Source organism: Diceros bicornis, chromosome 11 (genome assembly GCF_020826845.1).
Source record: "Diceros bicornis minor isolate mBicDic1 chromosome 11, mDicBic1.mat.cur, whole genome shotgun sequence".
In the NCBI taxonomy this organism is placed as follows: domain Eukaryota; kingdom Metazoa; phylum Chordata; class Mammalia; order Perissodactyla; family Rhinocerotidae; genus Diceros; species Diceros bicornis.
The window spans coordinates 65,090,784-65,113,096 of record NC_080750.1 but is presented as its reverse complement, the minus strand read 5'-3'; the positions used below and the strand labels follow the sequence as shown (position 1 = coordinate 65,113,096).

Below are 22,313 nucleotides of genomic sequence, written 5' to 3'. Positions count from 1 at the left end.
GTTTTCAATTAATATTTAATTATTAGAATTTTGTTGGGCTTGAGGAGAAATTTTTCTAGATGTCACACTCTTTAATAGGTTGGTGTCAGTAGTCAGTGGGCTGCATTTCCAATAGAGCCACCATCAATGGTATAATTATAGCCCTTGAAGGCAGGTTCTGCCATTTCTTCTGGGTTTTCTACACACCAACCTGGTTTGGTATCCAAATATCTGAACTCTAGGTGGCGTTATTCATAACTGCTCTCTCATACTTGGAAGGGCCAGCTCTAGATTTTCTTTCTGCTCTAATGAATGATTCTTTGCTTCTTCCTGCCTCTGGCTTCTGCCACTAAGTAGGTGGTGATAACTTGATTAAAATCTTCATAATTTCTAAATTATTCTCTGCCCGTCAGTTTATTGACTCATTTACATTTACACACTGTTTGTCTCTTTAGTAACTACCTCTCAAGGGATCAGTGCCTTGGGCTCTCTGATCAAGCCCTTTTAACAGAAATCAAACTTGGTCAAATCCAAGTCATTCCTGGACATGTCATTGTTAGGACATTTAGGTAAAATAACCATTTTGATTTCTTTTGAGCTCTGTTTCATACTGCTTTTGCAGTTTTCAAGATGTTAAAGAAATTTTTTTTAATTTAACTTCATTTTTCTCAAAAGTTTTATTAGGAAGTATGCCTAGATGTGATGCATAATTCTCCTCCTAAAAATAAAACTAAGTTTTCATAGCCATGGCATGTCAATCTCTTGTAGTGTTGATCCTTTCTCATGGTTGTAGGCTCCTCCAGTTTATTCTCTAGACACATCCTAGGCCCCTTGATTGGCATGACCTGTACCTTGGAAAACAGAGACCCGTGTAAGCATTCCTGTGCCCGAGTTTGGCAAAGTTGGAGATGGCAAAAATGAAGTTGCCTTTTTCTTCCTCTAAAGAACTCCTTCCCATTGATTTTCAATTCTCTTTCTGGAATGGACAAATCAACTTTCCATAAAACCTGAGCAAGTAGTTCTCTAGTATTTTATATATATATATATATTTATATTTTTATATATTATTTATCTTTGGGTCACTAAATCTCTTTGTGATGCTTAGCTGCTGAGTTGGAGGACTGACTTCCGACTGAATTTCAACCAGTCTAAAAAGATTTTAAGAATAGCAGGCTGAGCTGGGCCTACTTCCATAACTGACCAGTTCCGAGACTTGTACCCCATCTCCCATTTTAATACTTGCAAAATTGGCATGTGTGTTACAACTGATGCTATTTTAGATTAGATGTAATCTGGTAAATATCTGTTTTAAACAATTCAGAAGCAGTATTATTTCAAATGTGGTAGCTGAGTTTAATGCTCAGCTTTTTTATTTTATTCTTTTTATTTTTTGTGAGGAAGATCAGCCATGAGCTAACATCCGTGCTAATCCTCTTCTTTTTTTGCTGAGGAAGACCGGCTCTGAGCTAACATCTATTGCCAATCCTCCTCGTTTTTTTTTTCCCCCAAAGCCCCAGTAGATAGTTGTATGTCATAGCTGCACATCCTTCTAGTTGCTGTACGTGGGACGCAGCCTCAGCAGGGCCAGAGAAGCGATGCGTCGGTGCGCGCCCGGGATCTGAACCTGGGCCGCCAGTAGTGGAGTGCACGCACTTAACCGCTAAGCCACAGGGCCAGCCCAATGCTCAGCGTTTAATGCAGAGAATCCTGATCATCTGTGGGAAGGCAGTGATGGGCAAACACCCACTAGTGGAGCCTGGGCTACTTGTTAGGACCCTTCTCCAGAAGGTGAAGGGCTGGTGTTGTCAATCTGTGTTCGTGTTTTTCATACAGACACAGCACAGATAAAATTAAGCACCTTTTCGTACAATTTAAGAAAAATATACCTGAGTTTTATAAACAATGCTGGGTTAAATGATTTAATGCACACACCAGACTAAAATTTGCTGTGGTGTTTTTTTTTTTTTTTTTTAGGAAGATTAGCCCTGAGCTAACATCTGATGCCATCTTCCTCTTTTTGTTGAGGAAGGCTGGCCCTGGGCCAACATCCGTGCCCATCTTCCTCTACTTTATATGGGACGCCGCCACAGCATAGCTTGACAAGTGGTGCAACGGTGCGTGCCCGGGATCCGAACCTGCGAACCCTGGGCTGCCGAAGCGGAGCACGCGCACTTAAAACTGCTACACCACCGGGCTGGCCCCTGCTGTGGTGTTTTCTAAGTTTATCCTGTTCTATGTATTTTCATATTTTTTCACATACTAAATCAATCTATAAATTGTAGGTTCAACAGAGCACAGATACTTCTATAAAAATAGGTTTTATTAACAAAATGGGCTCACAATATAAAATACAGTTAGATGAGTTCGTTTTACTAATTTTGGGGGATCATCTTTCTTATTAGGTACAGCACTATAGACAAGTAAATAAAACAAAAGCAAAGACTAGTTCCCTTAAAGCCTGTGAAATGATGAAAAACAAGCATAGGTCACTTAAGACAACAAGTCAGTCATCTTTTTACTCCTCTTCCACCATTAACCTATTGGAAAGCTGCTTCCATCACTCATATGCTACTACTCAGCTCATTGCCTTACCATCCTGGCTACCCAAGAGAGCAGAATTGGGAAGAAAATGAGTCTGAAGTTTAAAAAAGTTCTTGCCTAAAACAGTTCCAGGAATCCAGATCAGGAGATTCCGGCCATAACTTCTGACAATGTCTCTTAAGAGCCACTTCTTTATTCCTTAAGTCAGAGAATACCACAAAGACATGGCCAACCTTTTATGCCCTTCCTCAGTGGCCTTGTGCTGGGCAGCCATAGTGAAGGACTGTAAAATTTCAGGGAAGTGGAAATGGCTTAGATGTTCCATTTAGAACTTCTGTAGGAATTTGAGGACAAGGTCCCGCAGTCGTACCCTGAGCATCTCATCATTGTCACAAATGATATGGGTTGAATCTTCCTCAATCTGGATGAGCGTCTCAGCTTCCTGTAGCAGGACGATATGGCCCTTGGCTGTGTCTTCCACCTTAATATCACTGAAGCCATGCTGCTCCAAAATAAAACAGAAAGGAGGATGATTGGTACTCAGAAAAGCAAGGGACTGACTGAAAGGCAGGAGGATATTTCAGCAACTGAACTAAAAATGACACTTCCTAGACTTGGCTAAAGTGAGCATTCTAGAAACTGGCATTTTTGACACTCCTCAGTACAATTTTTCAGACTAGTCACAGGACCTACTCCAGCAATAGAGTTCAAGCACAGTTTCAAATACTTTAAAAGGAGCCCCCAAACATGCAAAATCTCATGCAAAACACAACAGAATTTCTACAACCTGCTTAAGCTTTTGTAAGTCGAGGAGCACATCTAAGCACCTGGGTTCAGGAGTCTGAGATCTGGTCTGTCACCCGCCTCCGTACCATGCCCATGATCCCTGGTGAAAAAGCTCCATCCTGTCCCAGAAAAATGCCATTCCTCATAGCGATATACCACTGACCTTAGATTTGGCAAATCCTTCTCAAGGGAGAAGGAGATAAGGCAGCATAGCAAATACTTCTCTAGCTATCTCTAACGCCAATTATGGAATTTTCTTACACATGAGACAAAGTTGAGAAAGAAGAAAAGAAGTGGAAAGAAGACTGACTTGCCGGAAAGGGACACAAGATAGGTAAAGAACATGACCTAGGGAGATTCTCTACACTTAGTTCTAGAAAGCTCATGTGTAGTTTGGGGCAGGTACTGATATTCCTCCTGCAGAAGGAGATGAGGCAAAAATGACAGAGGGGAATAGTCAGGGTCAGGTCCTAGGGGTCAATTCCAGATGAGTCAGGCAGAAGAACTAAGTAAAGGGCTTTCTGGGAAAGCAAGTTGTTGCAAGTTTTTAAAAAACAATCCAAGCTTGAGTCCTGTCAGTAGGAGCAGGGAGCACTGCAAAGTCACGAGGAAGCAGTTACTGATAAGTTTACATCACGTTAACTCCCCCACGTTAATTCCGGTGGAGTAATCTCACGTTACGAGGCACTAGGAGAGCTGTACAACTTGGCTGAAGCCCTTCCTTCAAGGAAAATTAAACGACTAATGGAGAAAACAAATCCTAATAAAGGAAAAGCCTTTAAGATTTGAAACAACTCAGCAATTGAGTTATTTAGTTTGGACAAAAGGCAGCAACTAATAGTTTAGCAGAATAAAATCTCTCTTCCTGGAATTATTTGAGTTACCTGCAGTTCTTTGCAAGAAGCAGCATGAATAATCTTATCTTTAGCCAATTCCTTCTTCTTTCTATCAAGGATTTTATAATTCTAACGCTAAAACAGTGATCTCTGAAGTCATGTAGACTGAGGCCAAAATTACATAAGGTTAAATTTTTTTTCTTGTAATTGTAGTCAAGAAATCTATTCCTTGGGAGGAGCAGCCCTCAGGAACAAGGGTGTGGGATCGCTGCTGAGACGGGGAAGGACCAGTGTCCTCAAGATGACTGCCTACTTCCTCTCTCTCCTCCTGTCCTGCCTGGGAATTGTTGGCCCTGCTTCCCGAACTCCCAGGGATCCAGCAACACTGATGCCCTCTGCCCACACGGCCCTCAGTCTTGACACTCAGCCCCGAGACTCTCATCTCCTATGACACGGCCATGCGGGCTCTCCGACAGCAAGGGGTCTTCTTGTGGAAGAGTGAGGCTCTCTCTAGAGGGGGCGGACCCTTCTCTAGCCTGGCGTTTCCCACTCTGCCCATTCTGTCACGGCTACGTTTCTGAAGAAAGGCCTTTCCTGGGTCTAGTTCCCACAAGAACTGGGGTTTGGTGAGGCGGTCATCTAGCTACCTGGTACTTGATGGGAAGGAAGGGGCCCGCAGAGAAGCAACTGGGAGACCTACGGGGAGGAAGGCATGTCTTCTCTCAACTCTAACTTCCCCCTGGTTCTGTCCCTGCGTGACCTCAGACCAAGCAGATGCTTCAGGGACAGTGGCTCAGACTGTGGCGACTAAGGAAAAAGCAGCAACATACATTCCTTGAAGCAGGGGCCCCAAGGGGCAGCAGAAAGGACAGCTCCCGTACAGTTGAGACAGTGTGAACTCGATGGGCTCACCTTCTCCAGGGTCTGCACAAACTGCTCTACAGGGATGGAGCCGCTCAGCAAAGGCTTCAACACTTGGCAGTCTGGAATGTCGTCACTTGCCCGCTTTCTCTTCTTACCGCTTGTGGGCGGGGCGGGCCGGGGCGGGGGCTAGAGCAGGAGGAGAGCACGGATGTCATTCAGAACCTTGACAGCAGAAGTCAGTGCAGGCCACACGAGAGCCCGAGGGAATCTATCCTCCCTGACAGAGGCCCCATGGCCTGGCCTGCGTCATCCGTGGTGTACCAGTTAGCTGGCATTTGCGCTCAGGGTCACTGTCAGCTGGAGGCTCCATCTGGAGTTCTTCACAACACAAACAAGCTGATGCTCAGCTATCCACATAGCATCAACATCATATTTGGCAAAGATATCTTCCTTTTATCAAGATCCATTTTAATTGTTAATCGATTAAATTCACTATTTTCTGAGTCAATTCTTAAACAGTCGGCACCTGCAGGCCTAGCAATGGCACAGTGGTGAAGGACACTGGCCAAAGGTTCAACTCCTTGTGACTCTGGAACCTTTGTCATGAAAACAAAGGTAAGAGAAACTGCCTATAAAATGGTGATGAGAAGTTCGTGAAGATTAAATAGGACAATGCCTGGTAAGGACCTAGCATCCTTTGGTGTCCAGCATCCTTTAAGCAGCAGCTATCAGCAAATGATGCAGGGTACAAAAGCAACACAGTCCAAATCTGAAAGGAGTCTTTCTGAGGGGACTGAGCCGAGTGCCTGCACAGCTACAGCACAGGCAGTAAGCTAACCACGAGAGGGAGGCACACAGCACCGGGAGAAAGGCGCCGTCTGCCCAGCATGGAGTCTGTTTCCAGCTGCCCAGACCCTCGGGCCCTGAATGCTTCACGCAGCTGTGTTTTGTATTTCCAGGCCTCATACAGGAAGGGGCTGCCCCGGCTCCTTTTAAGTCTCCCCCACAGCACCCACCTAACACCCTGCAGTGCTCGGTAAGCACTGTTGAACAACGTGCCGCAGGAGCCCTGAGTGACGCCGACACTTTCAGAGCTGTGCACAGCACTCGGGATGATGTGTGGCCCCATCTCTAGGAATAATAGTTTCTCTTCCCTTTTATCCCTCTGAGGCACATGGCCACAGAAATTAGTGAAGAATTTACATGCAGGCCCTTTTTGTTTCAAATCTAATCCTTGAAGTAGTCTGGTCTCTACTTTTTGCTGGTTTAGGAAGCAATGTCCTGGGGGCTGGTTGGAATGCTTGGATTTTCCTTGGGGCAGGGGGTAGTTCTAGTCTTCACAGGCCTCAGAGGCTCCTCATGGATTCAAGCCCAGCCCACCCTCCCCTACGATACCTGGAGAACGTGCTTGTTATCTTTGGTGTGCAGCACAGCCGAAACCGTTGCCAAGGAAATGCCAGGCTTAATCTCCATGGGCACCAGTGAGTCTGCGAGCTGGAGGCAAACAGAGGGGTTTCAGTCAGACTCACTCTCAGTGTGGGGGAAGAGGGTGCTGCAGCTGTGCTGCCCAAAGTCAGGAGTTAGGAGGCCACATTGGGCTGCAGCTCCACCTCCATGTAGGGCTCAGGGATGGACGGTGATGCCCAAGGGTCAGCTGACTGCGGCCACCAGGCTGGCAGCACCGCACACCCCTGCCAGCCTGATGGGCAAGGTACGTCATCAAGTGTCATGAAGCTGGGCCTTTAATGATGACCCTCATTCATTTTCTTTTCTTTTGAATTTTTATTTACATCATTACAGTTTAAAATGACCAAATCGCTTTAACGAAGAAAGAAGATAATTTTTAATCAAAAATATATCACACACACAAATATATATATACACACACAACACACATACACATACGGATATATATATATATATATAAAAATCACAGTAAAGAAAGGAAGAGAAGACAGAGAGGAAAAGGGGGTGGTGTGGCAGATAAACTGGGCTGAGAAGAGGAAGAGAACCTGATCCCAATGTTCCGAGATAGTGTCTTTTGGGGTGCTTTTCCTGGAGGCCTCCTGAGACTCCAGCAGAGTCATCCAGCACAAGCACCTGCAGCGCGTGCTGGGACCCTGGGGTGCTGACCCCTCTGCTTCTCCCTTTTGTAAGTCAATCCCCAAACGATGAAATGCCCACACCTCGCCAAGGCTCATCATCTGAACCGCCACAGCCTCATATCCATCTCGCAGGGGTCTTCCAGACAACTCATAACACCCTTTTACGGCATCTCTCAAACATCTCTAAGGGCTTCTCCTTACTCAAAATACATTCCAAGTGCCGACTTTTCATGCGGCCTCTGCCTTCGTCCTTGTCACCTCTCCAGGTGACACTGTCAGGAAGGAAGGACAGGGACAGCAGCCTTTGGACTGAGTGAGCTCTCTAATTCCTGGAAGTCTGACTTCTCCCAAAGGTGGGATATGCAGCTTTTCCCTGGGGGCCATCTCTCTCCCTAACACCCAGGCTGACGCGCACCCTCTCTCCTGTGCAACTTCAGAGCTCCCCCCACCAGCTACTGGCAGTGACGTGTGATCTCATGAGGAGCCTAACACTTGGGTTTAGCTGACCACTGTCCTTACACACATGTAGACCTCGACCTATCCAAGCCTCTTTTATTTAAAAACAAAAGTAAATAAATATGCAAGAAGCCATTTATGTAAACATGAAGATTAATACCGAAAGGGCCGAGGAAGCAGCTTAGGATACTTAAAAGGACTGGCAAACGGAATGTGAGGACTGATTCATGAATAAGAAAACATACGAAATGAGCGGCAGGAGATATATGGATGCTCCAGTCTCCTGGCAAAGCCCGTCCACAAATATTCTTTTCCTTCCTACACTGCAATTATTCCCATCACAGGTCAGGTTCCCTGGCAGAACTTTAAAGCCAAAGAACTGGCTTGGGAGGTCTGGGGATGGCATTACGGCAGCCGAGCAGGTGGGAGACTCTCTCTGGGCAGCCCTGTGGATGAATTCTATTTCCAAGGAGACTCTTTGAAGTGGCAGCTCTGCCACAGGGAAGTCTGCCCAGAGCCCACACCAACCACAACTCAGCCCAGACACCCCTGGGAGGGAGGAGGCGTCCACTCGCCACCCCAGAAATAGAATTTTCCTATTGGAACAGGCCCGTGAAGGCTGACATATCAGATCTCCCTCTTTACACTTATAAGGACAAAGAAGGAGGATTTATAAGGAAGCTGCAGAGGACATACTTTCACTTGGGGGAGAAACAAGCATCCTTTAGTAGAAGCAGAACCTAAAGAACAGCACAGATTTTAACCCTTTCATCTCACAAATGCGTTTCCTAGGCAAAACCAGATGATACTTTTAGTTCTATCTTTACATTCCATACATGGACAAAGATTTACATAAAAGAATGTTTCCACAGGCTGGCCCGGTGGCATAGTTAACCACTCATAGTGCGCTCTGCTTTGGTGGCCCAGGTTCATGGATTCGAATCCCTGGCATGACCTACACCACTTATCAAGCCATGCTGTGGCAGTATCCCACATACAAAATAGAGGACGACTGGCACAGATGTTAGCTCAGAGACAATCTTCCTCAAGCAAAAAGAGGAGGCTTGGCAACAGATGTTAGCTCATGGCCAATTTTCCTCACCAAAAAAAAAAGAATGTTTCTGAAACTGTTATTTACAATATGGAAAATGCAGAAATAATAAATATGCACCAATAAAGGAACAGTTAAATTATGACACATTTATGACAGATCATTATACAGCCATTAAGATGCTTTTGAAATATCCTTACTGTTAAAAGACTAAGATAGTATATGAGGTATGATTCAACTATACACACACGGTGAACAGACAAGGCAAATACACAAAAATCTAAATAGTAGTTATCTCTGGTATTGGGACTAGGATTGAGTTTTTTTGTCTTTATTCTTCTTTTTCTATTTTCCAAATTTTCTAGAATGAACAAGCATGCTTTTATTGAAAAGTGAATCTTACGATAGAGTCATAAAAATAAAAGCAAGAGAAGACAGGGGCCTTAAGAATGAAAGAGGTTGTCCAGAGTGCTGGTTCTCGGGTGTGGTGCAGGGACCCCCCCCCCCCCCCCCCGGGGCTCCTGAGGCTCTCTCAGAGGCATCAAGGTCAGTACGATTGTCATAATAATAAGATGTGTTTTTGCCTTTTCACTCTCATCCTCGCACAAGTGTTCACTGGAATTTTCTATAGGCTACGTGACATGTATTATTACAACAGATTGAAAGCAAAAGGAGATAGGAGAGTCCAGCTGTCTTCCACAGGCAGACATTAAAGAGATTTACAAATGTAAAACAGGGCCCCTCTTCTCATTATCTTTTTTTTTTGTGAGGAGATCAGCCCTGAGCTAACATCCGCCAATCCTCCTCTTTTTTTGTTTTTTTCGCTGAGGAAGACGGCCCTGGGCTAACATCTGTGCCCATCTTCCTCCACTTTATATGGGACGCCGCCACAGCATGGCTTACCAAGCAGTGCGTCGGTGCGCGCCCGGGATCCGAACCAGTGAACCCCGGGCCGCCGCAGCGGAGCGCGCGCACTTAACCGCTTGCGCCACCGGGCCGGCCCCTTCTCATTATCTTTTTTCTTTCCTTTAGAAACAATTTTTCATAAAAGATATTTTACTTATGTTGACATCTAATGGGTTTATATTGTCATTTTAAAATTAATAAATATTTTTAAAATGTCTTAATTTTAACTTCTAATATAGCAAATATCAGAAGATATAACCTGTATAAACAAAAGCTCTTTGGAGTTCTAAGTTTTAAGAAGTCTCAATACCAAAAATTTTGAGGACATGTTCAAGCTGTCTCAAGAGGCAAAAGGAAGCCAGAAGTAGCTTCCTGTAGAGTTTTCTATGCTGTCATTGTGGGAGCTGGGCCATGTGACTCTTGCTGTCTTCCCCTCAGACCAGTCACTCTTGCACAATATACCCCAACTGTCCCACACGTACCATATGCATACTAATAATCATCAAGTTTGCATTCCTTATTTTTTGATTACTCCTATCTCCTCCATCTCTCTCTGAATTCGGTGCAACTTGACCCTCGCTCATAAATGAGGTCCAGGAAGGACAAGAAAATCCACAGCCCTAAGGTGGTTAAGGATAGAGCTGGCATCAGCATTTCTGTTCTCCGAGGCCCTGACCTCTTCGATCACACACTACATGTTAATATGAGCAGCAGGCCAGAAGTCCTGATGTTAACAGCTGTTACTGCATTACTGGAAAAATGAGAAGGCTCTGAAAATCCCACCTCTCTTCCCAGTTACTTGCTTAAGGGTCTGTGTTCTTTGGTTCATCCATATTTGACACAAACCCAAAAGAAAGCCACCTCTGGGACAGTCTTCTTCCAGAGACTCATGTGGAACCATGAGAAAGAGAATGGCTCACCTCGGGCATGATTTCGATCTTCTCATACCGACGCTTGAAGGGCAAGGCGAGGACCTCGGCCCGCCGATAGGACATGGCGGGCGGCTGGCAGTCAATCATCAGGTCCATCCTGTGGGACTGCGCTGGGGGTGGCTGGGTGTACTGCTCAGGACAGACCACGTGGAGGGGCTGAGGAACCAACAGGACAGGGACAGGGTGAAGGGACAAGGAAGAAACAAGAGGAGGCCATGAAGCAGAGCAGCCTATTCAGAAGAAGGCCCATTCCTTATCTAATTTTATCTTCATGGATGCTCAGGCTGACCACTTTCAGGCCATTTTGAACTCTCATCCCCTCAAATCCAAGTAACAAGTGAGAGCAGAGACGAGCATAGCGGGAGCAAGAATAAAAATTTCAGGGCAAACCCCTGAATTGCCAGCCATGTTGATGAGCAAGGGATTTACTGCCTCAGTTTGCATTTGTTTTTATTTTTTCACTATATTTAAGTCACTTTGAGGGTGAATTCCATGGGTCTACTCCTCACTGGTCTCAAAGCCCCTTGAGGGCACAGTCTTCTTGTCACACTTACTACCATCACTGACTGGTACAGCTACTGGCTGATGAGCAAGAACTGACTTTTTGTGCTAGTTTGGTGTTCTGGGGTTGGAGTTTTTTGGTGATTATCTGCAGGTCCACTGGTATTAGACAGTGGGCAATGGTTAGGTCACATACTCAAGTGTGTATGATGGACTTATTCAGACAGAACTTTTTTACAAAATGTCTCTTTTTGTTATCTTGAGAGAAAAAAATTAGTAAACCAATGTTTACTTTGGACAAATACCATCCAATTGCAAACTGATCCTGGCAGCCCACAGACTCACTGTATTGTCCTTGCTCTTACTTAAGAGTTTGGACCAAGCCTTGAGTTCCTGGAAGCATTTAAAACAGCACCTGTTCTTTAGGGCTAATACTTTTCTTCTGCAGACTGCCTTCTGTTCTTCTTCTTCCTGGCCTGGTTAGCATCTTATAACTGTCTCAAAGCCATCTGACTCCACAATCACAGCCTGAGGACTTTCCCTAGGTTTTCCTCTCCTACAGTGGAGACCAAGTGGCCTCCAGTTTCCAATATTAGCACAAGACTAGGGGGCTTGAGGAGTACACTGTGGGTTTAGGGACTGCAGCATGAAGTTACTTAGTAATGAAAACAAGAATCTCTTAACGGTTTCTTCCAGCATGTTGATGTGTACACAGTGGGGTATCAAATTGCCCCACTAGGCCAAAAGTTGGTGAACTACTCTAATCACGTCTAGAGAAAGCCCACATTCTTTCCTTGCAGGGCCAGCAAGTGAGTAATCCCCACAATCCACTATCCCTGCAGTCCTGAGGTTCTCCAGCGGTTTCTCTTTCTTGTGACCCTTCCTTAGAGTTCTGTGTCAGCACCTCTGAGATCAAAGATTGTGTGAAGAGGAGGAAAGCGAACTTCTGACCTAAGCCAAGAAATGAAGGGAGCTAATCACCCTTTGCGAAATGGCTAGAAGAAGAGACAAGAAGTGCTTGTAAGGTCCTGGAAACACTGAGGTGATGGAAATCAGAACTCTTCCTCTGGCCTGCGCTCAGCTGGCCTCCTCCACCCCCAACTGCCCAAACACATACCACCCGAGTGGTAACACACCCAGGGCAGTGGTTTTTATTCCCTGCTCTCCCTCTACATTCTCCTTCTGTGCAGATATGCTTCCTTTTTCTACCACTTTACCCCAACTACATCTTCCTGTTCTCTATGGCAGAAAATGCAAAATGAAAAACAAACAAAAGCAATAACAAAAGCAAACCCAAACAAACCTCTAACAAAAGGCAGAACAATTTGTGGGACTAACCCACATGTGCAACAAAGGCCCAATACACGTGTCAGTTAAGTTCAACTGTCTTTCAGCTTGATAAATGTGTTTCTAGAATGACTTTTTTTGGTGGTGGGAGGGGGGCAATTTGCTTTTACTGGACACAGATGGTTCTCATCAAAAATAATAGACTGTTGATGCTTTCTTTTCCTTCCACTTTTGATTTCTTTAGAATGGAAACTTCTTTCAGTGTGTAAAGCTCACTACTTTGAAGTCTGAAGGGTAACCAGTACACGTCCCAGCACTCTGCAAATGCTTGAGAAGTGAGGACAAGAAATCCAGCTAGATAGCCCCCTCACACCACAGACACACAAACCACAGAGAGGTGACAGGACCACGGGAGACATGAGCGTTTCCTTCCTTACTTGCACTTCTTTAAGCAGCTTTGACACCTGGATGAAATTCAGTCGTGTATCAATGGGGCAGTATATGCATTTCATGGCCAAGGGCTGGTAAGGAGCCAGAGCTTCCAGGTATGAGAAGTCAGGTTCTAAGGAGAGCACAAAAAAGAATATTTAAAATGCAGGCAACAGAGGAGCTGCCAAGCGAGGAGGCGGCTGGTGTGGTCAAGGCCACGCAGATGGCCAGCACAGTCGGGAGGCTGAGCCAGTGAGTGAGTGCACTGACGGTGGCGGGAGCCAGGTTCCTTATCGTCGGAGAGAGGACAGGGAGAGGCTAGGATGAACACTGTAGGATGGATGTGGAATTGGAGGTCTGGGTGTGAGCTCGAGGTTTAACATAGAGAGAGATGAGATAAACGAGGGGATATGTAAGTAAATGAGGGGGAAGGGAAAGCTCTTCCTTGCAACAAAATGCCAACTAATAAATGTAAAAGAAAAGATGAAATTAAAAAAATATATCACCATTTGGCAACCATCACAGTCACAATTTATTCAGACCAGAATCATCAATAGATGCTAAAAAAATTAGATAAAAATTTAGGGAAAACCAAATATATACATAGTCTCAAAGTGTCCTCCCACAAGATACTGATTAACTACAAAAACAGTGACTTCTGTCAGCGTGGAGAAATCTGGCAGAGACCACTCAAATCAAGTGCTCAAAGTTAACACTTAGGTATGAGACCAATCCCACATCACCTACCTGACAGGATGCACCAAGAAGAAAACAAAAAGGACCTTGAGCCCATATCAACAAAATGCTTCTGCTGAGACTGTAGTTCTATCAGCAAAGCTCAGCGCATCATGACTAGGAACATCCTTGCCATAACGGCCAGTTTGTTCTCTCAAGAGCCATCACTGCAGCCTACTTGGCCGAGATTGTTTACTCCACTCGAGGATGCTGCCCACCTTGAGCCAAAAAAACTGGCTCACTCCTGGTGTGAAAAACGATACTTAAAGATTCCCCCCACGGTCTGTGCCCCCACAAGGACACAACTTCTCACAGCCCTCAGGCTGACACTCACACTAACTTATCTGATGTATTTAGGATAACTGATAGAACGTCCAGATTTTTAAATTACCACCCCTCCAGTGGATCCTGTTTCTCTAAGAAGAACACCCAGGAGCCCCCAGCTGAGGCAAGCACAGGCTGCCTGGGAGGGATAACTGACACCTTTTTACCGTGTACCATGTGAGCTACAATTCTCACAGTTGTTGTAATACAATCGGAAAAAGTGGTCCCAAACTTATCTCTGACACTAGTAGACATCACGAACGACACAACTTCTGCTCTGGAAGTCCAACGGACCAGTTTAAATTTAAATTCATTACCCAGAGCTGTCCATGGACAATCACAGCCCTCAACTTCTTCTTAGCTGGTTAAGGGAAAATTTAAACCACAGCAAACACTTCTTACTGTGCCTATGTAAATACTGTACCCACTGTTACATCCGAGTCAACATCTCCTCAAAAAGAACAGGAGAGACCACCCTCAGTCCTACTACATACAACATTCTCTGGACAACCTCCTGCTTAGCAAAACTCGGCAATGGTGAGGTTCTGGGTACAGTGAATCATCTTGTGGCCCGATTTCCTCTGCCTTTGCCCAAAAGGGAGACTGAGAAAGAGAAGCGTGGCCCCTGATAGCTGCTTTTCTGAGCTCTGCTGGCACTTTCTGCTAGGCTTTAGTGTTAGCAGGAGCTGGGCTGGCTAGGCCATGGTGTTCTCCTGTCAGACACACACAATTTCACAGAACACCAACATCAGATAAGGCCACTCACTGACCACGATGGACCAAGACAAAAACAAGACCCCTCTGTAATCATGCCTGAACACAAAACAACAACACTGTCTAAACCACAAAATGAGAAACATTACCCTATCCTGCTTCCATTCTTCCTGCCTTCTAGATAAGAATCATTACAATACCCAATCACAGAACTACTCCTGCTTCCTGACAGCTCCCAATCCAAAGCAATGTCCCACATCTGTGGACCCACCTCAAAATCACCTAATACAGGCCCAAATCCACAAGAAGTTCTTTCTAACACGCTCTGAGATGTCTCATACTTCCCCATGGTGTGCGTTCCCCCCACCGCTGCAGCCAGTCACTGCACCCAGCTTTGTTCAACTACTGGTTGTCCTGGTAGCCTCTGGCTGGAGGGCACCGGTACTCCTCACAAACAGGCTGAGCACAGGGAAGGGGCCCAGTGTCCCTGACCCTGAAGCTTTGGGTCTACTCCATTCCTCAAGTCTTAAAAGTAATTAGAAAACTCTAAGAAGTCAACCAATACTTTCTCAATGGCCTTTATGTGCCAGGCACTGTATAGAGTGCTTTTTTTTTTATGAGGAAGATCAGCCCTGAGCTAACATCCATGCCAATCCTCCTCTTTTTGCTGAGGAAGACCGGCCCTGAGCTAACATCTATTGCCAATCCTCCTCTTTTTTTTTCCCTTTTTCTCCCCAAAGCCCCAGTAGATAGCTGTATGTCATGGTTGCAGAGTGCTTTCTTATAACATGTCACTAAATGCACAGAGCTGCCCAAGGAGGAGCCATTATCTCATTTTCCAATGAGGAAAGTGAGGCTCAGAGAGGTGAGTAACTTGGCTTAGGTTCAGGAAATTGGACCAGATTTCAGATCAAGGTTTTTTACTTCATTGCCCATAAGATTTCCAAATCCCAATACTGAATGAAGACCTTAAATTGCAAAAATAATATAGTGATTCAGTAAAACCCCTACGTGACCTCATCAAAGGATTTGTTTTACTTTGAGGGATTCGTGTCCAGAAGAAAAACTGGAAGCCAGAGTAAACTACAACCAAAGGAGAAAGATGCCATCTCAGTAACTAATTCCTGAAGGGTGAAACAAGACTGCTACTAGAATCACTGCAGTTCTTGAAAGAGCTTACAAAATCCTACCCCAAGCAATGCAGTAGAAATCTGTCTCAGGGAAAAATCTAAAAAATCAGATGTAAAAGCTTTGTCCAGTATATAGTCATGTAACAGCACATTTTGCTTTACTCTCTTTACCTTGCAGTTTCTTTATCCTTTTGTATTTATGATAGAATAGTTTCATATTTATGCCGTATTATCAAATTCTTCCCTGGGTCTCCACCTGGTTGGTGCACTCAATGAAGGTCCCAGTGGAAAGGGCAGGGTTTTGTTTGTCTGTTTACTTACCAGTGAATATGACAGTGTTGAGACTAGATTTTCCCCAGAGCTCCATGAAATGGACCACGTCCCCAAACCGGAGGGAAGGGTGCCCAGTGAACACCACACACGGCTGCCTGAAATCGTTGCTGAAGTCTCCGTGGATGCTGGGGTAGTGCTTCAGCTTGTTGGTCTGAATGAGCTAGAATACATATCAAGAGCACATGAAGAGATGTTAGCCTGTCTAGGCAGAATGAAGAATCACAGCAAGGGAGGGTGAGTAGAATGAAATTAAAAATACAAATAGGGCCGGCCCCGTGGCTTAGCGGTTAAGTGCACGCGCTCCGCTGCTGGCGGCCGGGGTTCGGATCCCGGGCGTGCACCAACGCACCGCTTCTCCGGCCATGCTGAGGCCGAATCCCACATACAGCAACTAGAAGGATGTGCAACTATGACATACAACTATCTCCTGGGGCTTTGGGGGAAAAAATAAATAAAAAATAAAAATACAAACAAATCTTACTATAATTAGCCAAAGATCCCAATTTTTTACCTACAATGTGACTTTCTCAACAGATGGGACCCTTTGATAATATGTTAACATACTTAATGGAAACTTTTATTCAGGTTGTTGCCGCCTGATTTTGTGGAACTCTTTCTTTACAGCTTCCTGACACTAGAAGTCCCCAATGTGAGTTCTTGTTTGAAGTATAAGTAACTTTGCCAAAATCTGTGAATCACCAAGTTCTATCAACAACAAACACCTCCCACATGAAAAACTGTTTACTAGCACAGGACCTCCTCTTAAAAAGGTATAACTGTATTAAGTTATCGAGGTGACTTAATAAAGACCAAGAACAACTTGGCTTTGAGAAATTTGGGAGACGTGATGTCCTCATGACAGAGAGCTGTAGCAAGAAGCAGGCCACGCTCAGCCCCACACCTGTCTCAAAAGTGTATGTTTTGAACCAAAAAGGTCTTCCTTCCAGCATAACACTTGACAACACTCTCCCAACGTCAGCCCCGACCCAAGGCAACACCATATACAGCTACAACCACAAATGGCATTCTGTGACACTCTCACAAATTCTGCCTGCTGCCACGGCCCTGCCCCCACCTCCCCACTCTAGCACCAAAAGGTCAGATGACAAACATCCAGACCTCAGAGACCCTAAATACAGGTAGGCCAAAGGGAGTATTGCCCTGAGATGCTATTTGATGGATAAAGAAACAGTCTGTGACACAGCTCAATCCTGAAGCAACCCATAATAAGAGGGGAGCCCAGGCAACAACTCCAAGTCCAACTGAAGTCAATCCAATAGTGAGGATGTGGCCTAAATAGGGCAGTCCCCAAATGGAAGCCAAACTTTCTTCACTTTGAAGAGTTAATCTTTAATTCAGGAAGACTGCTTTTATTAGCAAGATTGCAAATACTACCCTGGAGATCTTAATCCAGTGTCACATGCTTAGATGGGATATGAAGAGTAAAGATGGAAGAAACATTGACTTCCCACCTTCCTTCCAAGTTATATACAAATAAAACTGACATTCTTTTATATTCTATCTAGCCAAAATCATTACTTGCCCCAGTTAAATGGGTGAGCAGCTGTCTCGAAGGCTAAGTCTATCCACAGACATCAGGGAGATGAATGGGTCTCTAAGAATAGCAGCAGGTCTTTGCACACAACTTAAGTCACTTTTTAGCCATTACCTGCAGTTCCTGCAGTTCTCCTAATCAATGCATAGAAACTAAGATAAAGTCATCTCTTTTTTTGCCACTTGGATCTACCTCTCCAGCTGACTTACTACATTTGACCATCCAGAATTACCTCTGCACTGATTTAAGGTCCAAACCATACAGGCAATGAAGCTGTAGGGTAGGGATTCTGTATAGTAATTTCTTATCACTATTAAGGGCAGAACTATATTTTCTCATGGGAACTGGTGACAACACTAAGTGTCAACTCCATCATGCCCTAATGCTGACAAGTGAATTTCAAGAATCCTGACGGTGTAACTACAATCTTTTCACATTCCTAACTGTAAATGGGACAAACGTCATCCATGACAGATGTGTGTTACGGTAAGAATGTGGTAAGACTCTTAGAAAACAAGTTCTAAAGAAAGCCTAATTGTTATTAGGGGAGAGGAAAATAGACTTGGAGCGGCAAAATCCACCACAAAATATGTTTTGCTACACTTAATTTTGTGACATTATTACATTTCTAGCATGAATTTCACTGTGGTAATGACAGAGCTTGCCAAAACCTTGGCTGCTGTAATAGAGCATGAGGACTGAAAAATAACTTTCTCAAAACCTTCCACTTGACATTCTGGTTCATAAAAGACCTCCTTTGAAAAAAGAAAATAACAGTGAAATTTAAAATAATTAGGAGGACATTTGTTGCAATTTACTCTACGAGTCAAATAGTTAATTGTAAAACAAATAAACCAACCAAATCCCTATACGTATGTATCCGTACAGACATCCCTAGCTTGGTGAAATTTTTATAAACTTAACACTTCCATGTTCCCATATGCACATCAAGTAACAGCATTACCAGCTCCTCAGAAATCTCCCTTTGTCCCCTTCCAGTTACTACTGCCCCCACCCCTGCCTCTAGGATAACCACTATTCTGGTTTCTAATACCATAGATTAGTTCTGTGTGTTTTTGAACTTTTATATAAATAAAATCACACGGTATCTACTCTCTTATATCTGGCTTCTTTCACTCATGTTATGTTCGTGAAATTTATCTACACTGTTGTGTGCAATTGGAGTTTCTTCATTCTCATTGATGTAAGGTATTCCATAGTGTGAATATACCACACAATCCATGAGACTGTCGATGGGCACTTGGGTATATTTCAGCACCATTACCAAGAGCGCTCTGAAGATTACCGTGCATGTCTTTCAGTGACATACCTATGCGTTTCTGTTCAGTGTATACTTCAGGAACAAAACTGCTGAGGCAGAGTGTGGGTTATATCTTCAGCTTTAGTAGATACTACTACTTTCCTAAAGTGGTTATGCCAATTTAAACATCCTTTTTTTTAATATACAAAAAAATTGAGAGTAATTCTATTGTCTGAGAGTAAGAGAACGGTTAAGTACATTATAGTATGTTCATATGATATGCTATGGAATATAAGACAGCAATATAATGATATGAGGCCCACAAAAAAATGTCCATGATACCCTGTTTGGTGAAAAAAACAATGGAAACAAAACTGGGTATGTAGCTATATAAAAACAGTTATCAGTTCTGTGAGGGAGGAGGAATTTTTCTATTTCTTTTAAATTGAGGTATAATTGACATATAACATTATATTAGTTGCAGGTGTACAACATGATTCGATATTTGTATATACTATGAAATGATCACCACGATAAATCTAGTTAACATGTGTTATCACACAGTTACAAAATTTTTTTTTTTTCTTATGATGAGAACTTTTAAGATCTACTCTCTTGGGCCGGCCCCGTGGCTTGGCGGTTAAGTGCGCGCGCTGTGCTGCCGGCGGCCCGGGTTCGGATCCCGGGTGCGCACTGACGCACCGCTCCTCTGGCCATGCTGAGGCCGCGTCCCACATACGGCAACTAGAAGGATGTGCAGCTATGACAGACAACTATCTGCTGGGGCTTTGGGGGAAAAATAAATAAATAAAATCTTTAAAAAAAAAAAAAAAAGATCTACTCTCTTAGCAACTTTCAAATAGGCAATATATTATATCTCCATGATTTATTTATATTATAACTGGAAGTTTGTATCTTTTGACCCCCAATTTTCTAAACTGAAATGTTACTATGTTCATCATTAAAACTTTACCTCTATGATCAACATAACTAACTGGAAAGAAGACTTTGACAATTAATAAATCTGTTATGCAAAAAAGTTAGCAGTAGAGGGGCCGGCCCGGTGGCGCAAGCGGTTAAGTGCGCGCGCTCCGCTGCGGCGGCCCGGGGTTCGCTGGTTCGGATCCCGGGCGCGCACCGACGCACTGCTTGGTAAGCCATGCTGTGGCGGCGTCCCATATAAAGTGGAGGAAGATGGGCACCGATGTTAGCCCAGGGCCGTCTTCCTCAGCAAAAAAGGAGGAGGATTGGCGGATGTTAGCTCAGGGCTGATCTCCTCACAAAAAAAAAAAAAAAAAAAAAGTTAGTAGTAGATATTAGATAAAATCCCTCAGGCAGTCAATAGAACAGAGGTAGGTTATTCACCGTATAAACATACTGGTAATATAACGTGTAAATAAGAAGAGAAAGTAATGAATCTTGAGTTAGAGTACTTCACTGTCATCTCACATGGGAAACAAGGGGCTTATGTGAGTTTACATAAGGATATTTTTTTATCTGATGACCTGCTATCTCCATCCACATCCATTTATCTACATTTCTTTCTTGCTCTGACCCAATAATTCCATTTTCTTACCTCTGCATGAGGAAAAGGTGGTTCTGGGAGATACACCTTAGTCTGTTTGTTGTGACAAAGCCTTTTAAAGAGGAAAAATAGATCAGCATGTTAGGCAGGGCACACAGTATCATTTGTTGTCAGCTAGTGGTGGCATCACAAATACTAAATAACAAAGTTGATTAAAACTTTCCTGCCAATCAATCTCACTGTGAATAAAAGCCAACATCTAAAGAGTATTCTGGAAATAAGTCTCTTGTGAGCATTTTTTTAACCTTTAGAATTCCTCAATACATTTTTTCTTAGAAAATAATCTTGTTATTTTGGAATAATTTTAGATTTACAGAAAAGTTGCAAAGACAGTACACAGTTCTCGTGTACCCTTCACCCAGTGTCCCCTAATGTTAACATCTTACACAACCATGACACTAAGAAATTAACATTAGTACATTACAATTAACTAAATTCCAGACTTTAGTAGGATTTCACCAGTTTTTCCACTAACGTCCTTTTTCTGTTCCAGGATCCAATCCAGGATACCACACTGCATTAGTTGTGATCAGTTTTGAGGAGAGAGTGATACCCTTCCTCAGAGATATAACTTCCTGTGTTGCATAACCACTAAGCAGCACTGGCAACTCAAACTGGAGAGCACCTACCTATCTCAACCTAGAGACCCTGTGGATGTCCTAGGTAGTCTGTGTTTTTTCCTAGCCAGATATGACATTTAAAATATGAGATGTCTGGATAAAGCAAATGTGGCAAAAAGTTAACAACTGATAAATCAAGGTACACGGGAGTTCTGTAGGTTTGACGTTTTTAAAAGTTAGAAAAATATATGTAGTGATGCATGTTTATTAGAGCTTACTTCTAAGAATTCTACTAAAATAGCATCAACATTTCAACAATTCTAGCAGAGACTACTCTGTGGGAGTAGTTCAGGACTTCAGGGCTTGGATTTTGTATTAACTTCATTAGTACAATGTAATATCTAATTTTTCTACCCTTAGTTTTGTTTAATCTTGACTTAAAAAACATCACTTTATATCCTTTTCAGAGGAAGACGTAAATATGGAAGATACTTTTGGAGGGTTACTTTACAATATCTAAACAGACACTAGTACTGTCTCAGGTAGACAGTACTAGTACTTCAAACTCAGGCAGAGAGACAAATAGAAGAGCTTAACTGAAAAGTTACTTAGATTACAATGTTATAAACTACTATGACATCAATTAAAAAAAGTTACTTAGATTGTTGCAAAGCATATTATGATACATCAATTAGCATCAATATATAAAACTAAAATACTTGTCAAAAAAAATCGAAAACCTAAATGCAATGTAGTATCCTGGACTGGATCCTGACATAGAAAACAGACATTGTTGGAAAAACTAGTGCAATCTGAATAAACACTGGAGTTCAGCTAATAACAATGTGGTAATGTTCATTTCTTAGTTTTGACATTCGTGTAAGATGTTAACATCAGGGAATCTAAGTGGAAGGCATATGGGAGTTCTCTGTGGTATCTCTGTAACTTTTCTGTAAACCTAAAATTATTCCAAAGTAACAACTTTTTAAAACAACAAAATCAAAGACAAAATTCGATAAGAAGTATCAAAATGGGAAAAAATGTCTGCCAAAATATAACAAAGAGTAGGGTTCAAATAAATAGATAAGAAAAGTATAACACCTCTAATAAGTAAATGGGCAAAAAGGGAACAGTTTGCAGAAGACAAAGATCTTTTCGGAAAGCAATTTAGATTTGTATAATGAACATTAAAACATATTTATACCCTTTGTTCCAGTAATTCCACTTTTAGTAATACCTAAAGCAAAAGATGTAGTCATATATACAAAGAATGATATTAATTGAAGATTACTAAAAGGAAACAAATCAGGAAAAGCCTATTTGTCCAATAGTAAGAAAAGTTAAAAAAATTATACCATATACAAATGATGTACAAATGATGTAATAAAGCAGTCATGCAAAAGTTATATTCTCAAAGATTTTATAATGCTCTAATATTAAAAT

The 22,313-nt window shown here is 43.1% G+C and overlaps 1 protein-coding gene across 1 annotated transcript in view; it reads right to left on the bottom strand.

Annotated features, from left to right (window-relative positions):
- Positions 1–2,276: 2,276 nt before the first annotated feature.
- The window catches only part of INTS9 (integrator complex subunit 9), a 122,347-nt gene continuing 102,310 nt past the window's right edge, over positions 2,277–22,313 (bottom strand). Inside the window, exons 11-17 of the mRNA XM_058550428.1 lie at positions 20,302–20,362; positions 15,898–16,069; positions 12,682–12,806; positions 10,445–10,612; positions 6,402–6,500; positions 5,055–5,192; positions 2,277–3,022 (exon numbers count right to left, since the gene is read on the bottom strand). Coding sequence (XP_058406411.1) covers positions 2,846–3,022; positions 5,055–5,192; positions 6,402–6,500; positions 10,445–10,612; positions 12,682–12,806; positions 15,898–16,069; positions 20,302–20,362 — 940 coding nt within the window. The 3' untranslated portion in view covers positions 2,277–2,845. The remainder of the gene's footprint in view (positions 3,023–5,054; positions 5,193–6,401; positions 6,501–10,444; positions 10,613–12,681; positions 12,807–15,897; positions 16,070–20,301; positions 20,363–22,313) is intronic.